Source organism: Nematolebias whitei, chromosome 18 (assembly GCF_014905685.2).
Source record: "Nematolebias whitei isolate Nwh7 chromosome 18, NemWhi1, whole genome shotgun sequence".
Lineage (NCBI taxonomy): Eukaryota > Metazoa > Chordata > Actinopteri > Cyprinodontiformes > Rivulidae > Nematolebias > Nematolebias whitei.
In genome coordinates, this window is record NC_056515.1 from 6,095,550 (window position 1) to 6,112,538 (window position 16,989).

Consider the following 16,989-nt stretch of genomic DNA (forward strand, 5'->3'; position numbering starts at 1 on the left):
CTTAAAAATTCAATGTTTTCACCGCCTATATGTAAATGTATAATGTTTGTTTATGTTGCTTTGCTGTGGTAGGTTTTTTGGATGCCTCAAATTGTGCCCTGTCTAGGACATGGTGTGAGAGATCTTTTTTTTATACCGTCTCTCCTCATGTTTTCTTTCCTTTTCTTATCTAAACAAAATATTATTCTGAATAAGAATAAGAAGGCCGCGCTGATTATTTTAGCCGCAGCTTCGTGCACTCCGCCCATCTTCGGACGACTGTACGTACATATTCGCGTTGTATCTCGGTGCAATGCCAATAAAGTTTATTCTGATTCTGATTCACTGTGAACAGTAATTCATTGAACGTTTATGAATAGCTAACCTCACTATGATGGTGGGAAAACAAAGTTAGCAACATGTTTTTAATGCAAGTTTAAAAAAATAAAATGCAGTAAGCTGGTTGTATAAGTGTGTACACCCTTTAAACTAATATTTTATTAAAGCAACTTCTAAATTAAATGACAGCCATAGTTCTGTTATCAATTAATGTGACTCCAATCAACCTGAAATAAAGTCCAGCTGTCCCAGCAGAGTTTTCCTGATGTTTCCTCAGTTCTATTCTACAGTAAAATCGGAGGTTCACATAGAGCTAGAACATGATGAAAAAGATCTCACTGTTAAAATGAATCAACCAGGAGAAGGTTGCAAAACATTTTCCAGGATTATATGTGTCCGATGGAACACGGTGAAGACGATTAGCAAGAAGTGGAGCAAATATGGACATTAACACTTAGCATTAACATTTCTGAGATCTTCTAAGACTGATGAAGAGACAACAAAGTTCATGCTCAATCATCCAGGTCTCAAATCCAATAATGCTCAGTCAGGTCATCTGGACAGTTTATTTTTTCTAGAGATGTTTCACCCTCTATCCGGAGGGCTTCATCAGTCTGAGGAGCTCCAAGTAAACTGTTTTCCCCACAAAGCAGTACACTCCTTTAGTGGACCAACCAGTTTGCTGGAGATAAGATGGTTTCTGGGGGCTGTCCTGTCCCCCGTTGACTCCTCCCAGGCAGGCAGCCACAGCCAAAGTGGTTCAAGACATCAAACTTCACGCTCAATCATCCTGACTATACAGAACCGGATCAAGGAGGCCAATGCTGAAGAAGTCCTGACAAATTGTGGTTGGGTTCTCCATGTGACAACAGTCTTATTAGTTCTAATGTATGGGCTATGATGTAGGGAAGCATTTTAATACGAAAAAAAGACTATGTGGACCTGGCAATTACAAAAATATATCGTCACTTAGAGCCTATGAGAAAATGTGTTCTGGTCTGATGAACCTAAAGTTGAACTTTACAGCCACAACTCCAAAAGGTCTGTTTGATGCTGAGTCATCACATGAACACCATCCACTGAATGAGAGACGTTGGTGGAACTATCATGAAGAGTTTTAGTTTATCCAAGAATTTTCAGTCAGGTCATCTGGACAGTTTCTTTTTAGTTTTAGTTTATCTTCAGCCAAATATGGGGTTTTAGTCAAGGTGAATGGAATTACAAACTGTTGTTTTGGACATGGGGCAGCACGGTGGCGCAACTGGTGGAGCTGCAGCCTCTCAGCGAGCAGGTCCTTGGTTCAAACCCCGGTCCAGGAGCTTTTCTGGGTGGAGTTTGCATGTTATCTCCGTGCATGCGTGGGTTTTCTCCGGGTACTTCGGTTTCCTCCCACAGACCAAAAACATGCATGTTAGGCTGATTGGTAACTCTAAATTGTCCCTAGGTGTGAGTGAGAGAGTGAATGGTTGTTTGTCTCGTTTGTCTCTATGTGGCCCTGTGATGGACTTGCGACCCGTCCAGGGTGTACTCCCCCCCCCCCCCCCCCACACACACACACACACAAGGTGATTGCTGGACATGGGCACGGGCGACCCCGTGACCCAAAATGGAACAAGTGGGTAAAGATAATGGATGGATGGATGGATGGATGGATGGATGGATGGATGTTTTGGACCTGTTTATTTTAGCGTAAAACCTTCAGGTCATATTTCTACGCTCGTCAAATGTGGGACGTATTATGTTATTGTCTCTATCAGTACGTCCATAAAATTTCTCTTGTCCTGCCCATAACTTCTGATTTGCTCAAGATAATTTAATTGGATAGTTTTGTTCAAGGAGGAGTGGGCAAATATATCAAGTCAAGCTTTGTCCTGCTGATAGATCCTGTTATGACAGATGTTGCTTTATAATGTTTTAGTTAAAAGGTGTGCACGTTCAGGCAACCAGATTATGGTATCATTTTATTTTTTATACTTGTTCCAACCACAATTTGTTTTTCAGTTGACTTAAGGAGACTTCATGTCTATTGTGTCAGTATGCCTCCAACTTAGTGCTGTATCTGTTGCCTCTCATAAGGACTCGAAACAAGTGGTGGAGTCCTACAAGTCCGGCTTTGAGCCCCCAGGCGATGTGGAGTTTGAGGACTATGGTCAGGCCATGAAGAGGACGATGTCTGAGACCAGCTTGTCCAACTCCAGAGAAGGCAAAGAAAAACCTGCTGGCAAGAGCAAGGGCAAACTGTGGCCTTTTATTAAGAACAAGAACAAGGTAACACACACGGACAAACTCCGAACAAGAGTTCGATTTACCGTAAACTTAAAGCTACAATGGTTTTAGTACTTTCTGCTCACATATAGGTCAGCATGCTTCTACAGGAGCTTTCTATGGGAGAGAGGGATCCTATATATCAAATGTATTATCACTTAGATTTGTAGCTTTGATCACATTTGATTTACTCTTTTTTTTACTTGTGTTAAACTAAAAACAATGTGTTGCTAGTCCTTTTAGTGTTGCCATTTTTGTTGTTATTATTTGCTACCCGTTTTCTCCCCCCTTGCAATCACCCGCACTGATGGAGCTCCTCCTCTGTAACATACACTAATGTCTACCGTCACCGTTTGGGTGGAGTAAAGTGGCAGATATTAACTGGCTGTTGGATCTGAAGTAACCCTCTTCTGTTATCAGTTTCTTTCACTGAGTGGACACTGGCCTGGAGCAGGTTTCTGCCTTTGAACACTAAAACTGATCTCTGGCTGTCCTATAGGCTGGTGCACTGTTGAATTAGACCAAATGAACTGGTAAATGTGTGTGTGTGTGTGTTGGTTGGAAAGACGGGAAGAGTGTGTGTAGTTTTATATGAGAATCTTTGACAGCAACACAACTAAACTAACTTCATAAAGGTAGAAGCTCATAGAGAATAAAGCATGCAATCATAATAATGTATGCAGTGCTGAGGTTTCTGTTGATTTTTTGGCTTTTTTTTTCTGAAGATATGAGCGTCTGAACCACCTGTCCATGCACGTGCATTGTGTGGTGTCCTAGAACTCTTCACTCTTCACTATCTCAATTCTAAACTCCCTACTTGTTGATTTTTTTAGGTTTTAGGACCAGTAATAAGCAATTACAGGTGAATTTACAAAATCTGAATATTGTGAAAAAGTTCAACTTTTTTGTCAGTCATTTCAGAAAGTGAAACTCATATAGATTTATTACACACAGAGTGAAACATTTCAAGCTTTTATTTTGTGTAATTTTGGTGATTATGGCTTACAGATAATGAAAAAACAAAATTCAGTGTCTCAGAAAATGAGAACATAGTGAAGAGATTGAATATTGTAAACTACTGGTGTCACACCCTGATCAGCTGATTACCTCCTGGACATGAGCTACACACGTCTCCTTCCTCGAGCCGAGCCACTCCTGAATCAGACGTCTGAAGCGTCTTACCTGCTGAGGAGACAAAGAACTGGACTGTTGCTCAGTGATCCAACCTCCTCTTTTCAGATTAAAGAAAATGTTCATGTTATTTGTAAATCAAGGTCCCCGAGTATGGAGGAAGAGTGGAGAGATCCAGAATCCATGTTACTGAAGCCCAGAGTGAAGTTTCCACAGTCAGTGATGGTTTGGATCCATGCCATTGGTTGGTGCTGGTCCACTGGGACTAGGACATTTTAGCATTTACCAGGACATTTTTCATGCTTCCTACTGCTGACGAGCTTTATGGAGATGCTGGTTTAATTTTTCAGCAGGACTCGGCTCCAGCCCACACTAGCTATGTTTACATGCGCAAAGTTATTTGACTGGACTGAAATGTTTTCAGATTAAATAATTCAAATATATAGTTTACATGGGCACAATCTGTTATGATGAGCGTTTACATGCAGCAAACTTTTATTCAGAATAGAACTACTGACATGTGCAGAATGGTAAACTTTCCTTAAAAAAAAACACAGAATAAGAAGTCTTACTTAAGAATCAGAATCAGAATAAACTTTATTGGCATTGCACCGAGATACAACGCGAATATGTACGTACAGTCATCCGAAGATGGGCGGAATGCACGAAGCTGCGGCTATAAATAATTAGCGCAGCCTTCTTATTCTTATTCAGAATAATATTTTGCTTAGATAAGAAAAGGAAAGAAGACATGAGGAGAGACGGTATAAAAAAAAGATCTCTCACACCGTGTCCTAGACGGGGCACAATTTGAGGCATCAAAAAAGCCTACCACAGCAAAGCAACATAAACATATGTTATACATTTGCATATAGGCAGTGAAAACATTGAATTTTTAAGGGAAAGTCGTAGCATAGTCCAGAGCCCCCCCTCAGCCATTGTCCAGATAAGAGGTTACGTTAATCTTCAGCTCAGTTGAGGTTCTGTTACATGTTCACGGCCTTGGGGAAGGGAGGGGTGAGGAAACAGTCAAAGCATCTTTGTTGTTTTCAAAACATTCCAGGAGGAGTTGAGATAAGTCCGGCGTCAAGGCCACAATTTGGGTCAGGCAGAACTCGTGAATTGTTGTTTCTGCCTTTAAAGTCTTGCTGTACATATTCTCTGATGGAGACTCCCAAACAGCTGAATTGATCCTTTACTCCAAAGTCAAGCTCACAGCTTCTCCAGATTATTCCACCATTCATGAGTGCTGCCAGGGAGATCACAGTCCTGATAACAGCTGCTCCAATTCCCTGTCACAGCTCAACATTCAGTCCGAGCACTGTCAAGCTTCAACACCCATCCATCCATCCATTTTCTTCCGCTTATCCGGGGTCGGGTCGCGGGGGTAGCAGCCTAAGTAGGGAGGCCCAGACTTCCCTCTCCCCAGCCACTTGGGCCAGCTCTTCCGGGGGAATCCTGAGGCGTTCCCAGGCCAGCCAAGAAACATAGTCCCTCCAGCGTGTCCTGGGTCTTCCTCTGGGCCTCCTTCCGGTGGGACATGTCCGGAACACCTCACCAGGGAGGCGTCCAGAAGGCATCCTAAACAGATGCCCAAGCCACCTCAACTGGCTCCTCTCGACGCCGAGAAGCAGTGGCTCTACTCTGAGTTTCTCCCGGATGATCGAGCTTCTCACCCTATCTCTAAGGGAGAGCCCAGACACCCTGTGGAGAAAACTCATTTCGGCCGCTTGTATCCGAGATCTCATTCTTTCGGTCACAACCCAAAGCTCGTGACCATAGATGAGGGTAGGAACGTAGATTGATCAGTAAATTGAGAGCTTCACCTTTTGACTCAGCTCTCTCTTCACCACGACAGACATGTTCAGCGCCTGCTTCACTACTGATGCTGCACTATCCGCCTATCAATCTCACACCCCATTATTCCCTCATTCGTGAACAAGACCCCAAGATACTTAAACTCCTCCACTTGGGGTAGGACCTCCTCCCTGACCCGGAGAGGGCACTCTACCCTTTTCCGGCTCAAGACCATGGCCTCGGATTTGGATGAACTGATCTTCATCCCGACCGCGTCGCATTCGGCTGCGAACCGCTCCAGCGAAAGCTGTAGATCATTATCTGATGAAGCCAATAAGACCATGTCATCTGCAAAAAGCAGAGATGCAATCCTAAGGCCACCAAAACAGATCCTCTCAACACCTTGGCCTAGAAATTCTGTCCATAAAAGTTATGAACAGAATCGGTGACAAAGGGCAACTTTGGCGGAGTCCAACTCTCACTGGGAACAAGCCCGACTTACTGCCGGCGATGCGGACCAGGCTCTGACACCGGTCATACAGGGACCTAAAAGCCCGTATCAAAGGGCCCGGTACCCCATACTCCCAGAGTACCCCCCACAGGGTTCCCCGAGGGACGCGGTCGAACGCCTTCTCCAAGTCCACAAAACACATGTAGACCGGTTGGGCAAACTCCCACGCACCCTCCAGGACCCTGCTGAGAGTGTAGAGCTGGTCCAGTGTTCCACGGCCAGGACGAAAACCACACTGCTCCTCCTGAATCCGAGGTTCGACTATCCGACGGATCCTCCTCTCCAGAACCCCTGAGTAGACCTTACCAGGGAGGCTTAAGAGCGTGATTCCCCTGTAGTTGGAACACACTCTACGGTCCCCCTTTTTGAATAGGGGGACCACCACCCCGGTCTGCCAATCCAGGGGAACTTCCCCCGATGTCCACGCAATATTGCAGAGTCGCCTAAGCCAACATAACCCTACAACATCCAGAGCCTTAAGGGACTCCAAGCGAATCTCATTCACCCCTGGGGCCCTGCCACCGAGGAGCTTTTTAACCACCTCGGTGACCTCAGCACCAGAGATTGGAGGGCCCGACCCAAAGTCCCCAGGCTCCGCTTCCTCAGTGGAAGACTGAGGCACGGTGGGATTGAGGAGGTCTTCAAATATTCCGCCCACCGACCCACAACATCCCGAGTTGAGGTCAGCAGCACATCACTCCCACTATAAACAGTGTTGGTGGCGTACCGCTTTCCCCCCCTGAGATGCCGGATGGTGGACCAGAATCGCCTCGAAGCCGTGCGGAAGTCATTCTCCATGGCCTCTCCGAACTCCTCCCATGCTCGAGTTTTTGCCTCAGCGACCACCCGAGCCACATTTTGCTTGGACTGCCGGTACCCATCAGCTGCTTCCGGGGTCCCACAGACCAAAAATGCCAGATAGAAGTCCTTCTTCAGCCTGATAGCATCCCTCACCGACGGTGTCCACCATCGGGTTTGAGGGTTGCCGCCGCGACAGGCACCGACAACCTTACGGCCTCAGCTCCGGTAAGCCGCCTTGACAATAGAGGTACGAAACATGGTCCACTCTGACTCAATGCCCCCCACCTCCCTCGGCGGTGGGGGACATTGCTTCAACACCTCCACATGAATTTGTAGACAACCAGATTTCACTAACCAAACAGTAGAATCTAGTTGTTATCATGAATCCAATTTGTTCCTTAGAGGTAGAGAGTCCTCCTTACCCTGACTCCTGATGGGAGAAGTGGATCGATTTTGTCGAGAGACCAGCTGATCCTTCCAATTAAGAGGATGAGCGTAAACAAACCTTGTTATGAATGCGGGTGTACCCGGACGAAAGACCAGAACTGAACAGACACCAGGACTCAGATAATAGTTTACAGTGTTTATTTACAGGTTTGTGATAAATAAGACATCAATGAGGGAACGGGAACACCTGGGGAGAGAGCGGAAATTTAAAGGGCTGTGGTTGGATGAGAATTTATCTTGTTGAATAGTTCTTACGGTGTGTAGCAAGAAACAGAATGGTAAATGGATGGTAAATGGACTGTACTTATATAGCGCCTTTCTATCTTATCGAGATACTCAAAGCGCTTTACACTACAACATGTGCCTCATTTACCCATTCATACAGCACTCTACTAGATCTATACAAAGCTAATTGAACAAATCATTCTAAAGAGACTAATCAGAGCTTTATCACATTCATACACTGATGGGACAAACAGAGGCAACGAGGGGTTCAGTGTCTTGCCCAGGGACACTTCGGCATGCGACTGCTGTTGGATTCGAACCCCCAACTCTTGCATTGGAGAACGACTGCTCTAACCGCTCAGCCACAGCCACCCCCAGAATGAGAAGGTATTTTGTCCAGATGGTGTCCAGTAGCACGAGGTGAAACAACTAGATTTAGGCAAGTGGTGGAAGGCATCCAGCAATTGTAGAGAGGTGGGAGGAGTCACAGCTCATATGGGACTCAAGCAGGGCAGGTAACAGCAAGATCCAAACTCTGAGGAAGCACAGAGAAAAAACACAATATTAGTTTTCACTAATATTAAAGAATAACTGGCCAGAACACAACTACCGTTGGTAGGCAATATCCCAGCGCCTGCAGAATGGTTCCTGAATCTTCTTATACTCCTCTTGGGTGTTGAGTTGATTATCTGCAGCTGGTGCCAATTAGGAGTGTAGAGGAGAGAGGAAAGGCAGGGTGCAGGGCAGGATTCTTACATTACCCTCCCCTCAAGTGTCGCCTCCCGGCAACCTGAAGCGCTTCTCTGGGTGTGCCCTGAAGAATGTGGTGATGAGGCTGGGGTCCAAGATGAAGGACCTCAGGATCCAAGAGCGCTCCTCTGGACCGTAACCCTCCCAGTCGACCAGGTACTGGAATCCCCGCCTCTGGCGCCGAACGTCCAGGATGCGGTGGACCATGAAGGCTGGATGGTTGTCAATGAGACGGGGGGGGGGGGGGGGGGGAGAGGGGGGTTGGGAGGGGGGCACAGTGGGCTTTCTGCGACGGGCTTGAGTTGAGACACGTGGAAGGTGGGATGAATCCGCATAGATGCGGGTAGCTGGAGTCTGACTGCCGTGGGACTGAAGATACGTGTGATGCTAAAGGGACCTATGAAGCGGGGAGCCAACTTACGTCAGGTGTCCTTGAGGTGGATGTTCTGGGTCGACAGCCAGACCCTTTGTCCAACCTTGTCAGATGGAGCTGCAGATTAGTGACGATCCGCAATTTCCTTGTTTTTAGCAGCTGTGCACAGCAGGGCTAGCTTAGTTTGGCGCCAAATCCAACGACATCTCCTGAAGTGATGTTGCACAGAGGGAACTGCTACATCACCTTCTTGGCTGGGAAACAATGGTAGAGTGTAACCAAGGGAGGCGTCAAATGGAGACATGCCAGTAGCAGATGATGTGTGGGTGTTGTGGGCATATTCGACCCATACCAGGTGTTGGCTCCATGTGGAGGGGTTGTCCTCCACCACACACCTGAGGGCAGCCTCTAATTCTTGATTGGCCCGTTCGGCCTGACCATTGGACTGCGGGTGGTAACCTGATGTTAGGCTGACAGAGGCCCCTAAGGAATTACAAAAGTTCTTCCATACCTTTGATATGAATTGGGGTCCTCTGTCAGAAACGATGTCCGATGGGATGCCGTGAACTCGAAAAACATGTTGGACCAATAGCTGGGCCGTCTCCAAGGCCGAGGGAAGCTGGGACAACAGAACGAAATGAGCTGCTTTAGAGAATCGGTCAATGACAGTGAGAATAACAGTTTTACCATCAGAGGGGGCAAACCAGTAACAAAGTCTAGAGAGATATGGGACCATGGGCGGCTAGGGGTGGGAAGTGGCTGAATTTTTCCAGCTGGAGGCTGGTTGCCAGTCTTATTTCTGGCACATGTTGGGCAAGCGGCTACGTAGTTCTTTATATCCTCGTTCATGGAGGGCCACCAGAAGTGTCTCTTAGTCAGAACTAGCATACGAGCAACACCTGGGTGACAAGAAATTTTGTGAGTGTGGAGCCAGTTGAGTACCTTAGCCTTGATACTGGTGGGTACAAACATAGTGCCAGGAGGGCCTGTCCCAGGGTCAGGTTTGGACTTCTGGGCCTCTAAGATGTCCTTTTCAATGGACCAGGTTAATGAACCAACCACACAGGATGAGGGTAGGATGTTTGATTCCTGTTCGGTGTCCTCCGGTGGTGAGAACTGGCGAGACAGGGCGTCAGGCTTCACATTTTTGGAGCCGGGTCTGAAAGTCAATACAAAGTTAAATCTCGTGAAAAACAATGACCATCTAGCCTGTCTAGGGTTTAACCTCTTGGCCTCGCGGAGATAAGTGAGGTTTTTGTGATCAGTCCAAATGAGGAATGGTGTGTCTGTACCCTCGAGCCAGTGTTGCCACTCCTCCAAGGCCAACTTGACGGTAAGGAGCTCACGGTTGCCTACATCGTGGTTCTGTTCAGCAGAGGAAATGCGTCGAGAGAAGAACGCACAGGGGTGCACTTTGTTGTCAACAGGAGATCTTTGAGACAAAATGGCTCCTACGCCAGTGTCTGAAGCATCGACCTCAAGGATAAACTGTCTCTTAGGATTGGGGTGGCAAAAAATAGGGGTAGAAGAAAAAAGTCTTTTTAGCTCACCAAAAGCCGTTTCTGCCTCATGAGTCCACTTAAAAGTCCGCAGGGTGGCGGTCAGTTGGGTGAGAGGAGCAGCAATCCTGCTGTAGTTCTTGATGAACCTACGGTAAAAGTTGGCGAAGCCCAGAAATCACTGCAGCTGTTTCCGTGTCTCAGGCATTGGCCATTCCACCACTGCCTTCATTTTCTCAGGGTCTGTGCAGTATTGTCTTTCTTCAAAAATAAAGCCCAAAAAGGAGACAGATTGTACATGAAATTCACACTTTTCGGCTTTAACGTACAGTTAGTTCTCGTATAATCGTTGTAGGACAGTTCTGTCGTGGTTAACGTGTTGCTCCTCATCCCGTGAGTAGAACAATATGTCGTCCAGATACACAAATACAAAAATGTTCAAGAAGTCTCTCAAAATGTCATTAACCAATGTTTGAAAAATGTTAGGGGCATTGGTGAGACCAAATAGCATGACTAAGTACTCAAAATGTCCCAGTGGTGTCTTAAATTGCAACTCTCTGATGTCTTATTTTAATGAAAAAATTCTTTCAATTCATAAACACCTTGGACCAAATACCGCCTCCAGCATCGATGTTGAACTCCCCCCTCCCTCCCCTTCTCTGTCTTCTCCCTCCCCTCTGCTGATGACATTGCTGACATTATCAGCAAGTCTAAGTCCTCATCCTGTCAGCTCGATCCATTTCGCACAGTTCTTGTTAAATCCTGTCTCCCGTCTCTGCTCCCCATCATCACTAACATCATCCACTCCTCCCTAACCTCTGGCATTGTTCCCACAGCTTTCAAATCTGCAGCCATCACCCCCATCATCAAGAAACCAGGTCTTGACTTTACCAACTTCAGTAATCTTCGTCCAATCTCTAATCTGCCCTTTATTTCCATAGTTCTTGAAAAAGCTGTTGCTAGTCAACTTCACTCTCACCTATCCAACAATAACATTTATGAAGAGTTTCAATCTGGTTTTCGCCCCCACCATAGCACCGAAACAGCTCTAATAAAAATAACTAATGACCTTCTTCTTGCTGCTGACTGCTCTTCTGTCTATCCTCATTTTACTGGATCTAAGTTCTGCCTTCGACACAATCTGTCATTCTATCCTCCTCAACAGACTAACCTCCATTGGCATCTCAGGTACTCCGTTAGACTGGTTCAAATCATATCTCTCTGACCGCACTCAATTCATTCAGCTCAAATCCTTTCGTTCCCAGTCTTCCCCCGTCTCCACGGGTGTCCCCCAAGGCTTTGTCCTCGGACCCCTCCTCTTCATCATTTACCTCCTTCCTCTAGGTCACATCTTCCGTAAATTTGGTGTCCATTTTCACTGTTATGCTGATGACATACAGCTCTACCTGTCAACAAAACCAAACTCCACCCACCCACCCTCCATCCTCACTGACTGTCTCAATGAGTTAAATCACTGGTTTTCTAACAACTTCCTACAACTAAACAGTAACAAAACAGAAATCATTCTTGTCGGTACCAAAAACTCTCTTTCAAAATCAAAAAATCTTCTCATCCCCCTTAACAACTCCCTGCTATCCCCTCGCCTCAGGTCAAGAGTCTTGGTGTCATCCTCAACACCACTCTCTCCTTCACTTCACACATCAACGATGTCACTTGGTCTGCCTATTTCCATCTCCGAAATATGAACCGTCTCCGCCCTTCTCTCACACCCCGCTCCACAGCCATTCTTGTTCACAGTCTTGTGACTTCTCGGATTGACTACTGCAACTCCCTTCTTTATGGCCTCCCCAACAAATCTCTCCAGAAGCTACAATTGGTCCAGAACTCAGCTGCCCGTGTCATCACTCAAACCTCCTCCTATAACCACATCACTCCTGTTCTGCAGCAGCTCCACTGGCTCCCGGTTAAATCACGCATCGTCTTCAAAATTCTTCTTCTCACTTCAAAGCTCTCCACAACCTTGCCCCTCCGTACCTATCTGACCTCCTACACATCTCCATCCCCTCTCACTCTCTCAGATCCTCCTCTTCACTACACCTCCATGTACCCTCTGCCCGCCTCTCCACCATGGGGAGCAGGGCCTTCACCTGCTCTGCCCCTCGTCTCTGGAACTCTCTACCCCCTGACTTAAGAAACACCACCTCTCTTTCTCTATTCAAGACTGCTCTGAAAACACATCTCTTTAGACTCGCTTATCCTTAACTTTGCTGTATGTATTTTATATTTTTATGTATTTTATATTCTGTATGTATTTTATATTCTTTATGTATTTTATATTCTTTATTCCTGTTGATCTTTGTTCTTACTGTAAAGTGTCCTTGGGTGTCATGAAAGGCGCTTTTTAAATAAAATGATTATTATTATAATTATTATTAAATGCTGTCTTCCACTCATCACCTTCCTTGATCCGGACGAGGTGATAAGCGTTACGGAGATCCAATTTGGAAAATATTTTAGCAGAGTGCAATTGTTCATGGATAGAGTCTGTTAGTGGTGAGGGATATTTATTCTTAATAGTGATCTGATTTAATCCTCTATAGTCTATGCAAGGACATAAGGTTTTGTCTTTTTTAGCCACAAAGAAAAATCCTGCTCCAACAGGACAGGTAGAGGGATGAATTATTCCTGAGTTCAATGATTCAGAGATATACTTTTTCATAGAGTCATGTTCTGGACCAGACATATTGTAAAGGCGGCTAGAAGGAAGAGGAGCCCTTGGTAGTAAATCAATTGTACAATCATATGGACGGTGCAATGGCAATGATAGGGCCTTTTGTTTACTAAATGCAGGGGCAAGGTCATGGTAAACAGTAGGAATTTTAGACAAATCGACCGGATCGGGTGCCTCAGGACGTTTAATAGTAGAAGGAACAGCAGTTATTAAACAGTTCATTAAACAGTGTGGGCTCCATTGTTCTATTCTTTTAACCCTCCAATTAATTATGGGGTTGTGATCTCTGAGCCAAGGAAAACCCAGGACAAGCTGTGTAACGGGTGATTCGAATACAAAAAACTCACTGTGTTCATGATGGTTCCCAGAGATGATGAGGTGTACTGGTAGAGTCTTCTTAAGAACCGAGGCGAACTTCTGACCCGTTAGTCCGGCCATCGTCAGTGGAGTGGGAAGAGGTTGTGTAGGGATGGATAGGAATTCAACCAAGTCCTGACTAATGAGGTTTTGTTCAGCCCCAGAGTCCACTAGCGCAACAACTGACTTACTTTCTCGATCAACAATAATGGTAGTGTTAAGTTCCAAGCGAGAAACAGGAGAAGAAGAAGAGTTTCTCACCAATATCTCCTGTCTTATTGGTGTGAGGAGCCGTTTCCCAAGAGTGGGCAGCGAGCAATAAAGTGTCCTTGTTCCTCACAATAGATACAAGCTTTATTGTTAATTCTTCGTTGTCTTTCTTCTGGAGAGAGGCGAGTGCAACCCAACTGCATAGGTTCTGAGTCGGGTTTGTACTCGAGCATTAGTGCAGGTGGTTGTCTCAGTGTGGAGTGAAACCCGGAAGCAGTGGAACTCTGGGAAATGTAGTCTCTTCTATTGAAAACAGATCGATGTTTTGACGTAGAGGGAAACCGGAAGTAGGTGAATTCTGGGAATCGTAGTTTCTTTCCCACCTTCGTTGTTGTAGCTGGTTATCGATACGTGTAGCTAACTGAATTAGTTTGTCCAAACTTTGGGGTTCTTCTAGTGCCGCTAAATGGTCTCTTATGGAATTGGAGAGAGAGTGTAAGAAAGTACCTCTGAGTGCGACCTCTCCCCACCCGGTTCGGGCGGCAGTGATTCTAAACTCCAGAGCATGAGCTGTAACAGAGCGTCTGCCTTGTCGAAGGGTGAGTAGACGTTTTACTGCTTCTGCTCATTGGAGGGGTTGATCGAACATGCACATGAATTCTTCTAAAAGGGAGGAAAAGGTTAAGGTACTGACAGGGTGAGAGGATAAATGAGCACGAGCCCAACGAAATGCGTCCCCTTTAGCTAAGTGATGAAAAAGGAGATTTTAGCAGCATCTGAAGAATAAAGACTGGGTGCTCTCTGAAACATTAGTTCACACTGAAGTACAAAAGCCCACACATTTCAGGCTCTCCACAAAAAAGTTCTGCCGGTTTTAAATTTTGCTCTGTGGCGGTCATTTGGGGACGATTAGGAATAGGAAGACTGACCTCAGGTGTAGGTGTTGCAGCAGGTGGCAGGAGCTGAGTCATCCCTTGTTTGACTGAAAACAACATGCTGCCCAGTTCCTGGAGATTAGACTGGTTAGTCTGTTGCAGGTTTAACAAGCGTTCAAGAGTAGCTTCATTTTTCTCAACTCTGTGTAACATAGCCTGAAGAGTGAGTTGGCTCTGTTCAGATCCAGAGTCTTTCAGGGGTACTTGGTTTGGCTGGGACAACCTGAGCACCCCAAATGGACCTGCGCCAGGTTTTAATGGCTATGTTTACATGGACATAAGTAACTGGGTTAAATGGTTGTTCGGAATAGCAGCACGGTGGCACAACTGGTAGAGCTGCTGCCTCTCAGCGAGCAGGTCCCTGATTCAAATCCCTGTCCGCGGGCCTTTCTGGGTGGAGTTTGCATGTTCTCTCCGTGCATGCGTGGGTTTTCTCTGGGTACTCCGGTTTCCTCCCACAGACCAAAAACATGCATGTTAGTCTGATTGGTAACTCTAAATTGTCTCTAGATGTGAGTGCGAGAGTGAATGGTTGTTTGTCTCGTTTGTCTCTATGTGGCCCTGTGATGGACTGGAGACCTGTCCAGGGTGTACCTTGCCCCTCGCACAATGATTGCTGGACATGGGCACCGGCGACCCCCGTGACCCAAAATGGAAAAAACGGGTAAAAATAATGGATGGATGGATGGTATAAGATAATGGATGGATGGATAGATGGATGGTTGTTTGGAATAAAAATGCATCATGTAAACGCCCTTTTCGGGTTATAGTTTGTTTATTCAGCTCGATCTGAATGAATTTCTGATCAGAACGAAACGGGTGGTTTATGCCGATTCATAACCCGAACGGTGTCTGTGTAAACACTTGATCTGTGCATTTTTTTCTGATGGTGAAAAACTGACCTGACTGCGCATGTGCGACCTATGTCATTTCCGCCTGGCTAATGTTAATAACGTTAGCATGTTGAGGAAATAAAACTGGTCGGTGAGGGACACATTTCTACTAGAAATTTTGAAAGAGCTCAAAATGATCTGTATCACCTGTAGCTCAGTCAGGGAGTGCAGCAACATCTCCACCGTCATTAAAACCTGTTGCAGATCCATTCTGGGTGCTCAGGTTTGTTTACGTTCATCACGGAAGTAAGTAGTGTTTTTATTAAGGAGAGTTTACCACTCTGCACATGTCAGTACTTCTGTTCAGAACAAAGCCCGCTGCTTGTAAACGCTTGTCATGAACAGATTGTGCCCATGTAAACAGTACATTTGAATTATTTGATCTGAAAACATTTCCATCCAATCAAATAATTTTGCGCATGTAAACATAGCTAATGACAGTAGAGACGTTACTGCACTCCCTGACTGAGCTACGGGTAATACAGATAATTTTGAGTTCTTTCAAAGTTTCTAGTAAAAATGCTATGTCGCTCACCGACCAGTTTTGTTTCCCCGACATGCTAATATTATTAGCATTAGCCAGGTGACAATATGTGAGGTAGACATATGTGCACATGCACATGCGCAGTCAGGTCGGTTTTCCACAATTGGGATAAAATTATCATAGTAAGTGTTTACATGCACACCATTTGGAATATGAATTGACATAAACCACCCGTCTCATTCGGATTACAAATTCATTCGGATCGAGCTGAATCAACAAAGAATAATCGGAATGGGGTGTTTACATGACACATTTTTATTCCGAATGGCCGTTCAATCCGATTATTTATGTCCATGTAAACATGGCTACTGACAAAGCTGGCTGTGTGATATTCTAATTTTCTAAGACACAGAATATTGTTTTTTCATGATTTGTAAGCCATAATCATCAAAATGACAAGAAATAAAGTTTGAAATGTTTCACTCTGTGTAATGAATCTGTAAAATTAACTTTCTGAAATGATTGATAAAAAATTGCACTTCTCACAATATTTTAATTCTTTAGACCCACCTGTAGACCTGTCTGCGTCAGACACTTACCTCCTCTGGAATCTGGTGAATTTCTCGTCATAGTTGACTTGTTCAGAGATAAGGGTACATGAAAATGAATGTGGCATGCGCTTTGACTCCAGCTCTGCTGTTTGCTTTGTTGCAGCTGCTTGCTTGAACACATTTGATGCTTCCTACTCACTCTGGTTCTTTTCTTTTTTTAACACGGTTTTGTTTTATATGTTTAACAGTATTTCCTCTCCCGCCCCCTTCAGAACAAAAGTACTCATACACTAGGTTTGGCATTCCTTTAATAGTGTTTTATGTTCTTTTTGAGTTTTCTGTTGTGTGTTTATGTTTTAATATTTGTAGGAGTCTTATTTATTTCATTTCTGTTCCCTCCTCCTTTTCCTCCTTTGTCTTTTTATTTTTCATTTGGATTCTCACCCCCTTTCTTCTTCTTCCATGTTTTTTTGTCCTTCTCTCCGTAATGGCTCCCTCTCATACTTGTAGCTTATGTCCTTGTTAACATCCCCCCATCAGCCCCCACCTGCCCCCCCAGCCTCGTCCTTGCCCTCACCCTCTGCTGTTCCCAATGACTCCCATTCTCCCAAGCAGCACAAGGAGCCCCTCTCCCACCGCCTCAACGACTTCATGACCTCCAAACCCAAAATGCACTGTCTCCGGAGCCTGAGGCGAGGGGTAAGTGTGTGTGTGTGTGTGTGTGTGTGTGTGTGTGTGTGTGTGTGTGTG

General features: G+C 45.4%; 1 protein-coding gene across 3 annotated transcripts in view; it reads left to right on the forward strand.

The window, feature by feature from the left end:
• LOC119424427 (formin-binding protein 1) overlaps positions 1–16,989 on the forward strand; it is a 176,494-nt gene that overhangs the window by 118,149 nt on the left and 41,356 nt on the right. For all 3 annotated transcript variants that reach the window (XM_037691903.1, XM_037691902.1, XM_037691904.1), the window contains exons 9-10: positions 2,395–2,586; positions 16,750–16,938. In XM_037691903.1, the coding sequence (XP_037547831.1) occupies positions 2,395–2,586; positions 16,750–16,938 (381 nt within the window). The remainder of the gene's footprint in view (positions 1–2,394; positions 2,587–16,749; positions 16,939–16,989) is intronic.